The sequence below is a fragment of the Vicia villosa genome, linkage group LG5 (genome assembly GCF_029867415.1).
Source record: "Vicia villosa cultivar HV-30 ecotype Madison, WI linkage group LG5, Vvil1.0, whole genome shotgun sequence".
Lineage (NCBI taxonomy): Eukaryota > Viridiplantae > Streptophyta > Magnoliopsida > Fabales > Fabaceae > Vicia > Vicia villosa.
This window is the reverse complement of record NC_081184.1, coordinates 15,935,671-15,947,972: the sequence shown is the minus strand read 5'-3', so window position 1 is coordinate 15,947,972 and position 12,302 is coordinate 15,935,671. Positions and strand designations below refer to the sequence as shown.

Here is a 12,302-nt window from a genome sequence, read left to right as displayed (position 1 = left end):
ATGGCTTGTATGTAATTTTCATTTCATCAACAGGTTCAAGTTTGTATGGGGTTTCACCCTCAAAACCAATGCCAACTCTTTTGTTTCCAGATACGGCATATATCATAGAAGCTAGCTGACTTCTGCCAATACTTCTAGATAAGAACTTCCTGAAACTTAAATCATATTCTTTCAGAATATGGTTTAGACTAGGAGTGGATTTTTCTGAATCAGAAGGAGATCCAACATTATTGGATAATTTTAAAAGTTTTTCTTTTAATTCAGAATTCTCCAACTCAAGCTTCTTTGTTTCAAATTCAAATTGCTTTTTCAGCTTTTTGTATTTGAGACTAATCTGAGACTTGAGTTCCAGAAGTTCAGTTAGACCGGAAACTAACTCATCTCTAGTAAGTTCAGAAAATACCTCTTCAGAATCTGATTCTGATGTAGATTCTGATCCGTCATCTTCTGTCGCCATCAGCGCACAGTTGGCCTGCTCATCTTCTGAATCATCTTCTGACTCATCCCAGGTTGCCATAAGACCTTTCTTCTTATGAAACTTTTTCTTGGGACTTTCCTTCTGAAGATTTGGACATTCATTCTTGTAGTGTCCAGGCTCATTGCATTCATAGCACATGACCTTCTTCTTGTCAAATCTTCTTTCATCAGAAGATTCTCCACGTTCAAATTTCCTTGAACTTCTGAAGCCTCTGAACTTCCTTTGCTTGGTCTTCCAGAGTTGATTTAGCCTTCTGGAGATCAGGGACAGTTCATCTTCTTCTTCAGATTCTGATTCTTCAGGATCTTCTTCTCTGGCCTGAAAAGCGTTAGTGCATTTCTTGATATTTGATTTTAATGCAATAGACTTACCTTTCTTTTGAGGCTCATTTGCGTCCAGCTCTATTTCATGACTTCTCAAGGCGCTGATAAGCTCTTCCAGAGAAACTTCATTCAGATTCTTTGCAATCTTGAATGCAGTCACCATAGGACCCCATCTTCTGGGTAAGCTTCTGATGATCTTCTTTACGTGATCAGCCTTGGTGTATCCCTTGTCAAGAACTCTCAATCCAGCAGTAAGAGTTTGAAATCTTGAAAACATCTTTTCAATGTCTTCATCATCCTCCATCTTGAAGGCTTCATACTTCTGGATTAAAGCTAGAGCTTTAGTCTCCTTGACTTGAGCATTTCCTTCATGAGTCATTTTCAAGGACTCATATATGTCATAGGCCGTTTCCCTGTTAGATATCTTCTCATACTCAGCATGAGAGATAGCATTCAGCAAAACAGTTCTACATTTATGATGATTCCTGAAAAGCTTCTTTTGATCATCATTCATTTCTTGCCTTGACAGCTTCACGCCACTGGCATTTACTGGATGTTTGTAACCATCCATTAGAAGATCCCATAGATCACCATCTAGACCCAGAAAGTAACTTTCCAGTTTATCTTTCCAGTATTCAAAGTTTTCACCATCAAATACCGGCGGTCTAGTATAACCATTGTTACCGTTGTATTGCTCAGCAGAGCCAGATGTAGATGCAGGTGGATTTGTCGGAGTTTCACCAGCCATCTTTTAGATGAAGCGTTTTTCTCTTCCTGAATCTTTTCTAAACACGGTTAAGTGCTCGCACCTTAGAACCGGCGCTCTGATGCCAATTGAAGGATAGAAAAAACACTTAGAAAGGGGGGGGATTGAATAAGTGTGACTTTAAATCTTGGACGATAAAAATAAATTGCACGATTATTTTTATCCTGGTTCGCTGTTAACGAAGCTACTCCAGTCCACCCCCGCAGAGATGATTTACCTCAACCTGAGGATTTAATCCACTAATCGCACGGATTACAATGGTTTTCCACTTAGTCCGCAACTAAGTCTTCCAGAGTCTTCTGATCACACACTGATCACTCCAGGAACAACTGCTTAGATACCCTCTAAGACTTTTCTAGAGTCTACTGATCAACACGATCACTCTAGGCTTAGTTCACTCCTAAGACTTCCCTAGAGTATTCTGATCAACACGATCACTCTAGTTACAAACTGCTCAGCCAACTGCTAAGACTTCCTAGAGTATACTGATCACACTGATCACTCTAGTTCCTTACAACTTAATGTAATTCTAAGAGTATTACAAATGCTTCTTAAAAGCGATAATCACAACTGTGATATTTCTCTTAACGTTTAAGCTTAATCTCACTAAAATATTACAACAGCAATGTAGTGAGCTTTGATGAAGATTCTGAGTTTTGATTTGAACAGCGTTTCAGCAAGTTTGATATAAGTTGTTTTGGTGCAGAATCGTTAACCTTGCTTCTCATCAGAACTTCATATTTATAGGCGTTGAGAAGATGACCGTTGAATGCATTTAATGCTTTGCGTGTTCCGTACAGCATTGCACTTAATGTTATACGCTTTTGTCAACTACCTCGAGCCTTGTTCACGCTGTGTCTACTGACGTAGCCTTTAGTAGCTTTTAACGTTCCTTTTGTCAGTCAGCGTAGTCTGCCACCTGTACTTCCTTCTGATCTGATGTTTGTGAATACGACGTTTGAATATCATCAGAGTCAAAACAGCTTGGTGCATAGCATCTTCTGATCTTCTGACCTTGAAGTGCTTCTGAGCGTGATACCATCTTCTGATCTTCAGTGCTTCTGATCTCATGTTCTTCTGATGCTTCCATAGACCCATGTTCTGATTCTGCTTCGACCATCTTCTGATGTCTTGCCAGACCATGTTCTGATGTTGCATGCTGAACCATTTGAGATACAACTTCTGAGCGCTGAATTATGCGTACTCTTTATATATATTTCCTGAAAGGGAAATTGCATTGGATTAGAGTACCATATTATCTTAAGCAAAATTCATATTATTGTTATCATCAAAACTAAGATAATTGATAAGAATAAATCTTGTTCTAACAAGGTGGTGTATTTCGGAAGTGCATTTCCGAACTGACGCAGTTTCTTTAACAACAAATTAGTATCAATACAGTGGAATAAGAGATGAAATAAGGAAATTTTACCTCAAATTATAGCTTTCTATGCTCTTTGGTATGATGAACCACTTGATTGAAACTTGATTTGGAAAAAAAATGGATTAAAAATGATTGAGGTTTTGGAGAGGGTTTGGGTTTTGTTTGGAGGAAAATGAGTGAAATAGTGAAGGAGGGAAAATGATATGTGAAGGGTTTTTTCGGAGATGCAACTCAGAAAAAATACCTGACATTTTAAATCCAATGTTTAAACTGAAATATAGGTGCTTTCAGAGATGCATATCCGAAAAAACCCAAAAATTGGTGTTTTCGAATATGCATCTCCGAAATAATTGAAAATGTGAGAATGGTGATTTCGGAGATGCATCTCCAAAATATAGGGGTATTTTGGGGTTTCCAGCAGGGATTTTCACCTCATGGGGGTCTATAAAGAAATTTTCTATATCAAATTACTCTCACATCTAATACATTGTTCACATCAACTCTTATTCCAACGGATACTTCCTAAAACGGCCCAATCAAGCAGATTTACATATCAAGGTTATCAGTGGAAAAAAGAAATTTTTCCCTTAGTGAATTGAACCTGAGAGAAGAACTTTTAAGAACAAACTTTTGAGAACAAACACTACTCAAATAAAAAAAATAGAGCTGTCAAAATGGGCTCGGCCCTTCGGGCCGGCCCATAAGCCCAACGATTTAGTCGGACCGGGCCGCAAAATACCTTAAAAAACACGATCCTGTCTTTTTGGACCAACCCATCTGGCCTATGTTTTTCATGGGCCGGGCAAAGCGGGCTTCGGGCTGGCCCATTAAAAAAAATTGGTAAATTTTTTGGAAAATGGATTGAGATAAGATATGATTTCATAAATGTGTTTTCAAGTGATAAAGAAAAGTTAACGAGGATGAAGATATATTTTCAAGATGATGTGATCAAGGAAATTGTTGTGAGATGAAGAGAAAATTTGATAAGTATTCACTACGCCAAATTTGGCTTTTAGCAGCACAGCTACGAAAGAGCTTTTAGGCAAAAGCGCTGCTATAGGATTCGCTAAAAACAAAATTAAAAAACAAGGGAAAAAAGCGCTGGTATAGGGGATCCTACGAAAGCGCTTTTGAAAAGCGCTTTCTAAGGCTACCTTAAGAAAGTGCTTTATAAAAGAGTTGCTATAGGTAAGATATGAAAGAGCTTTTAAAAGCGCTGGTATAGCCGTATAGGGGTAGGATACGAAAGCGTTTTTATTCTAAAAAGCACTAGTATAGGTCTGGTTACAAAGGCGCTTTTGAAAAATGCTCTCGTAGCTTATTTAAAATTAAAATTTTTAAAACAAAATTAACAAATCTCGCGTTTTGCCTTCACAGTTCCTCTTCCCTACAACGACCACACGCGAAGAAACCATATCTCCCTCTCGCCAAAAACGTCGTTCACCCTTGCAACCATCTCCTTCTCTCCCTCTTGCCAAAAACCCCGTTCACCCTTGCAACCATCTCCTTCTCTTTCTTCTCTAATGAAAATCCCTTCAGCGAATTCGAAAAACCCTAATCTGACCCGCGGTTGCGATTTTCTTCTTCTACAAAACGAAATCTCTTTCATTTGGGTTTATATCATTCTTCTTTGGTATTATAGGTATGAATTTACTTTGGCATTATTTATAGAATTTCAATACAAGCTCGTAGCATAAGTGCTTAACAAAATAAGTTCAATAAGCTTATAACATAAGTGCTTAACACTTTTCTGGAACCTGAAATCAGAATTAACTCTAATCGTTTTTTTATTTTTTGCTGCTAGATCTTCTGACAAAGGACTACAACTCCGATCAGAAACTCACCGTTAAATCTTACAGCGCCACCGGAGTGGTAAGCTATTCGAATTTCCATTATATTTATTCACATGTTAATTGCATTATTATATGTTAGGTTTTTGAATTTTAGAAGGTTGCTTTAAGTCAATTATATCATATGTATATGTGTAATTCAGAATTTTTCCTTTTATTGTTGTTTAATTTTGTTGTCGGTGATTCATTTTCTCGAGTCTATTTGACTCTCTATCCTTTTGCTATGATATATGCCTTAAACATGGTTTAGGGTTTGAGAATGACTAGTTTTGTATATTGAGATGTTTGTTTTGAATTTTGAGTTATCAATTGGAATCACAACTAATTGGAAATAAAGTTGTGACAGTATCAATGGTCGAACGGGATCAAGTGCATTTGTATGTTCTGCACAATGTGATTGAGGTTGAGTCGTATGTTGAAATGCACAAGGGTGTTCTCCGAGGTTTAAATCCGAATAGAAATGAGAATAGGATAGTACGAGAGCACAATCGAAGTTTCATACCGTGGTTTAAGGAACATATTTATTCAAAGTATCATTCAGATCATGCTTCAGTAACAGAAAGGTTGAGATGTTTTGCATATGGTCCAAGTATAATTGTGTTTTCTTATAGCGCATACGCAATTAATGGATACACATTTTATACCAAAGAACATGATAATAAAAGTACTATGCAAAATAGTGGTGTTGCCTTGGTAGCTGAAGCAATGCACATATCAAGTGCGAATGACTTAAACCCAAAATTTGCAAATTTGTCATATTTTGGGGTTATCGAGCGCATTTTGGTGTTTGATTGCGCGAAGTTTCAGATTCCTGTATTTGGTTGCAAATGGGTTGAAAATAATAATGGCATACAAATGGATAAGTCAGAATTTTTGCAAGTGGATCTCAAAAGGGTGGGGTACAAAGATGAGCCTTTCATTCTAGCCTCTCAAGCTAAACAAGTGTTATATGTCAATGACCTGACTAGTATGAAATGGTCTATAGTGCTTTTATCTAACAAAGTAATTGATGAAAACATTGGAGATCAAGGTGATATTGGTGTTGACATAGAATCTTGTACAAGAAACGATTAAAATGAGAATGAATCTTGTACTAGAAATGATCATAATGAGGGTATTTGGATCAATCCAACCGTCCGCGTTGTTAAGAGACGCGTAGAACATATTCCTACCAAAAAAAGAAAGAGACGTTATTGAAAAAGGTAATAGTATAATTATAGCCTATATCATTAAATAATATATATATATATATATATATATATATATATATATATATATATATATATTCAATTTGTATAGTTTTTTTTCAATTTTGCGCCGATTGTTACAATACTTGTCATTTGAGGTTTATGTTATGTACCGACGAGTTCAAGATAGTTGCTAAACCATTTCCAAACATCAATACTCGAGCTAATCGGAAAATGACACAAATATCCGATTTTGGTACATATTCTCATTTTGTACATAACTTTTGAACCATGTATCCGTTTGTCGACTTCTTTACATGTAACTATACTATTTAGACGATTCTGGAGCTGCTCATGCACTTATCATTGCATTTCGGGACTGTTTTTTTTTATCGGTTTTGCTTCTGTCCATAATCAAAAGTCGGGCTTAGGGTCTGAATTTCGAAAAACTGACTTCATTTTTGAGTCTGTGAGGACGTTTTACCATAGCCATGTAAATTTCGTTCAATTCCGACAACTTTCTTTTTTTGACACTTATTTCAATTTCATCGATTTCGGTTCCAATTTACTTGTACATAGTTACTTTGACTTCCATTTGACTTGTATACATGTTTAAATAGTAATAATGTACTAATGTGCTTTAGTTTGTTTGATTTGGATATCATTTGTGCATACTTCGTTAATTTGACATCGTTGTTGTTAATCGTTAAGTGATGAACTTACTAACATTGTGAATTTGTATAGATTTTTATATTTGTCATTTCATTTCATTTTTATATCCATTTTTATTTTTATACAGGTCAAATGGCTAGTAATCAAGAAAACTCACAAGATAGAGAAGCTCCAGATACAAATTCTCTAGCTGATACTTCAGCAAGAGAAGTTGCACGAGGCATCACCATTATGAAGGGAATCATTCGTGATAGAGACAAAGGATTAATATATAATTTAGAATGGGATCTTGATAACCAAGCAATTGGGACTAATGCTGCAAAGTTGACAAGCTACATTGGTACACTTGTTCGTATGCATGTTCCAATCTCCGTATCTAAATGGAATATGGAAAGTAAAGAGTTGGATGAAAAAAAAGATATGTTTTGGGCTGAGCTTAAGGTATCATATATGGTTGTTGTTATTATCTTGACGATAATGTGTTTAAATTACTTATACTAACACACTCTATGCGTATGTTTTTTCGTAGAGGTCTTTTAACATACCAGATGAGTGTAAACGCTAAATATTTGGTTTGGCCGGAAAAAGACATAGAGGGTGAATTTTTTTTTAACAAACACCTATCTTACGGATAAAGAAGGAAATTTTGTTGAAGAGGCCCCGGGACGTCCAGAAAAGTATGCGATCTTCATTAAAGATGAAGATTGGGTTGAGTTTGTAAATCAAAGAGATGAAGATTTCCGGAAAAGGAATGCCAAAAATAGGACGAGAGCATCAAAACCCGCGTATCCATACAGAAAAGGGCGTTTGTGATATGCACGCTTAGAGGAAAAAATTGTAAGTAAATAGAAATGCTACGTTCTTATTAATTATCTAAATGTGTTGTAATTGACGATCTTATCATTTGTGTCAACGCATAGTTAGAGGAGACGAAAAATGAGGAAACCTCACTTTCAGTACATGTGTTGTGGAAGGAAGGTCGTGTGAGCAAGAATCGAGCTGTTGATCCCGATGTTCAAAAAGTTTATGATGAATGTGTAAGTATAACATTGTGTCTTTAATTAAATTAAATGTTTATTAATATATAATTGATTTTTTTATCTCCACTAATAATTTTCGAAATGTAAATGAATTACAAGAGACCATGTCGCAATCGGTATCCACCGGTGAGGACCAGGATAATAGGAGCGTACTTAGTAGAGCACTAGATGTTCCTGAGTATCCCGGTCGGGTGAGGGGTAAAGGTCATGGTGTGACTCCAACCTCTTTCTATAAGCATCCTAGGAGAAGAAATCTTACCAATGAAGAAGTGATGCAAAAATTGCAGGATTTACAAGCACAAGTCTCTGAATTGCAAAGAGATAAAGAGATATATATGAGGGAAAAGTGCAATACTTCATCGGTGAAAGAAACTAGTGATAAAGCTAGTATCAACTATCAAAATAAATTTCCCGAGGTAATTATAAATTCTTTTTTCTTATAATTGTTCTATTTCTATAATGATAATGACTCTATATTGTTCAAATTTCTCTTTTTTTCCCACCTCTTTCTATTATTGAATTAACAGTAACATATTTATTATTGGTTTAGGGCATTTCATCTTGCCAAATATACTTCTCGTCACCGGATTATCGCCTAGTTGGCAAGGAAAAAGTGCACAACACTTTGGGAGATTTACTTCACCATAGAGTTCCCGGATGGAGACCTGAAAGTATCGGTTGATGTTGTATTAGATCACGATGTGTTGCTACCGGTACCTGACATGGTCTCAGACACAACATTGCTGCGAGATGCAATAGGGTCATTTGTTGCATGGCCCTCGGAACTCATTTTCATTGATGATGAGATATGTTGAAAACCATTATGAATCATTTAGTTTTCAAATGTCAATTTTGAACCGTTACGTTAATTATTTTTTAACATGATAATTTTAGACTCCTACGAAACCTGCAATTAAGGGTAAAGGAATTTTGCTGCACGATGAGTCTGTTGCATCACTAAAAGAGGTACATTTAAAGTGTTAATTATATGATCTGAATCTAAAACTGCATGACTTTATAATTTACCTAAATTATATGATTTTTAGGTATCTTCTCAAGGGTCACAACAAGTGAGCCAGCAAATTCGTAGCGTACCACCCAAGGAAAAAGAAAAGGGTCCTCCGAAGGCCGTGGCAAAAAGAGGTGCTTTTGTGCCACAATACTGGCAGGCGCTTGGAACACTTGTGGATATGTCAAATTTAACGACAGGTGCTATTCATGAAATTAATATGGGTGAAGCTATCTTTGGTTTTGAATTCAATGTAAGAGTTGCATTAAAGGACATGGAAGAGATTTTTAAGCATAAAGAATTAGGCGTCAGTAATATTCACGCATACATCCGGTAATCCGATCAATATATTATTTAATTAGTTGAACAATTTATTTACACATTTCAATAAAAATAGTCTCATGTTTATTATGTTTTTATTTAAGGTTGTTGTATGACAAAATAGTGTGCGGGACTGAATTGTCAAACAGATTCCATTTCGTGTCTTCCTACCATGTCAGCGGAGCGACAATTGATAGGGAACCGGATTCAGTTAGATAGCACTTAGTCAAGAGATTCATGGCCACCGCCAATACAGAAAGCTTGTATCTTTGGGCGTATAATACTCAACCAATAGGGTTAGTTTTTCATTCTTGGTTCATCTAATCTTTGTTTCTTTTGCGTAGAAAAATTTTCATATAAACTTTTGTTTTAATTTATAGAGCACACTGGTTGTTGCTTGCTATCGATCCTATAAAAGAAATGGTCTATTATCTGAATTTGGTAGATGGTGAGTGGACCAATTATCCGGATATGAAGTCAATGATTGATAGGTAAGTGAGATTGTTCTAAATATTCGTGTATATTTATATATTTAATTATTTATGTGAGATTGATCTAAATATATGTTTTTATTTTGTTAGATCAATACAAGTATTCCAAAGTCAAAGAAACGCACAAGTATCACTGACTAAATCAAACAACATTACTTGGATCAAAGTGCAGGTACATTAATTTTCACAATTTTGCTTATAATAGTTATGCTACTTGATAAAACAAGACAACTATAAAATCTTATTTGTTTTTCTATGTAGTGTCCGCGACAGCAAAACGATACAGATTGCTGATACTTTGTTTTGAGGTTTTTGAAAGAAATCCTTCAAATGAATCAATTAGAGATTCCAATCACGGTATGGATTTATAACTTAGGATAATTTCTTATAATTTATTACATTTAACTAAATCATGCATGTTATGTTTTTGTTATGTAGTACTTTGATGAATTCTATTCTGCTTCTTACACGAAACTTAAGTTGGAAGAAATCAAAGAGGAATTGTGTCAATTTTATTTTCAGCAAAGAATCTTATAGGTATGAATACATTATTGTGTGAAAAGTGTTATGAATACATTATTGAGTGACGGATTTTGATAATGACTTTGTGTTGGAGCCTTTAATTGTGTTTGAGCAAAGTTAGTTTAATTGATCGTGTTGTTCTGTTCATACTTTGCAGGACCAGGACCGTCCACTCGTCGAATTTTGAGAATTTCGGACTTATTCTGATTTAGTTATTGTTAGAGATGATTTAGTTATATGTATCTGTTGCAAACATGTGAATTGAACTATAATGGTGTATATGTTTTTATTTTGGATTGTAATGGTATTATATTGGTATATAATGGTATATAATGTCCTACATACGGGTTTTTGTTGAAATAATGGTATATATATATATGTAAGGCTTGAATTACAGGTTTAGGGATTATTTCCAAAAATATTACAGGTTGAAAATAAAAATAAATTACAGGTCGAACTGGGAGGCTTAAATTACAGGTTGCACTTTAAAATATTGCGTTTAGCAACGAAAGCGCTTTTAAAAATGCTTTTAAAGGCCTACCTACGAAAGCGCTTTTTAATAAAAAAGTGTTGCCTAAGATGATAAAAGAAAGCATAAAAGCTGGAGAAAAAGCGCTGCTAAAGGCTACTTTAGAAACTGCTTTTTCTAGAAAAAGCGCTGCTACAGACCCACCTCTAGAAACTGCTTCTTCCTCAATTCTCTTTGCGCGTTGTGATTGGTGATAATATTAAGTTACTTTGTACTTTTACATGGACGTTTTTGTGGTATTCATATATATTTATCCCTCATTTTTGTGAAGATATAATTGATTTTATCTTTAGAATCGAACTTAAACGTGATTTTTACATTTTAATTTGTTGTTCAACTCACTTTACATAAATATATTCTAATATAAATCCCTTCAATTCACTTTTAATAAGAATTAATTCTACAAAATTAATTAACTTAAAAATCAATTCTCCTCTCCAGCTATGCAGAATCAGACATTACTCAAAGATATATAAAAATAAAATAATGATAAGGGATTCCTGATGCCATGTGAGTTGGTCTAAATTTTAAAGCGGCCAATTTAAATTAAAAATGTGTGTTTTAATCAATTATTTGTAATTTGCTTTTGGAAAACATTTATTAAATATTATTGACTATTTTTTATGAATGGCGGAAACAATAGCTTGAAACACAAAGCTTTCAGTATTTGATGGAAAGAACTGGAAGTGGTGGATAATTCAGATGTGTGTGTTGTTTGACGCTCAAGATATTCTTGATCTCGTCAATGACGGTTACACGCCGGTTGTAGTGGATGCGACAGAAGCACAAAGAAACGCGCAAAGAGAATTGAGGAAGAAAGATCATAAGGCGTTGTTTTATATCCATTAGTGTGTGGATACGAATGTGTTTGAGAAGATCGTTGATTCAACAACGACGAAGGTTGCGTGGGACACATTGGTATGGTGCTACGACGGTGACGCATCCGTGAAGAAGGTGAAACTTCCGAGTCTACGTAAGCAATATGAGAATCTCAACATGAAGAACAATGATAAGGTACCAGATTACATCTCTAGTGTGATTATGGTCACCAATCAGATGAAAGCTTATGAAGAAACACTCTTTGAACAAGTTATTATTTAAAAGGAACTCAGATCCCTTACACCTCAATTTGATTACATTGTTGTAGCAATTGAACATTCTAAGAACTAGAGCACCATGAGAATTGAAGACTGTATAGTAGTCAAGAGGCACAAGAGTTGCGTTTGAATGAGAAAAACTATGAAAGAGAGGTGGAGTAGGATCTGAAAGCGTCTTCTGGTAAGAATCAAAAGTTGTCTTGGTCAGAGACCAAGAAGAGACATGGTGGTTCTCAGAAGTTGGAAGCCTCCAACTCTGATAAGAAGAAACATCATAAGGGAAATGAGAAGTTTGCAAGAGAAAGATTCAGAAAGAGGAAAAAGATCGGATGTGCTAATGATAAGTACCTTAATGCTGAAGGAATGGGAAATGTCAAAGTCAGAGTGAAGAATGGAAAAATTGTTCTAATCAAGGATGTTTGTTATATTCTTGGTATGAAGGGCAATCTGATGAGTGTAGGTCAGCTAATTGAGAAAGGTTTCCCATTAACTATGAAGAACAATCTCTTGAAGTTGTATGATTCCGATCAGAAGTTGATTATGCAATCTAAATAGGGAAATAAGAGAACATTCAAGGTGAATGTAGGGACAACTGAAACTAAATGCCTTAGTGGACAAGGTGATGAAAGGTGA

The 12,302-nt window shown here is 35.3% G+C and overlaps 1 protein-coding gene across 1 annotated transcript; it reads left to right on the top strand.

The window, feature by feature from the left end:
• The first annotated feature begins 11,274 nt into the window (after window positions 1–11,274).
• Window positions 11,275–12,302, top strand: LOC131604278 (uncharacterized). Its single transcript, XM_058876731.1, has 4 exons — window positions 11,275–11,334; window positions 11,449–11,661; window positions 11,832–12,125; window positions 12,225–12,302. Exons 1-4 carry the CDS (start codon window positions 11,275–11,277, stop codon window positions 12,300–12,302), a joined length of 645 nt encoding a protein of 214 aa, XP_058732714.1.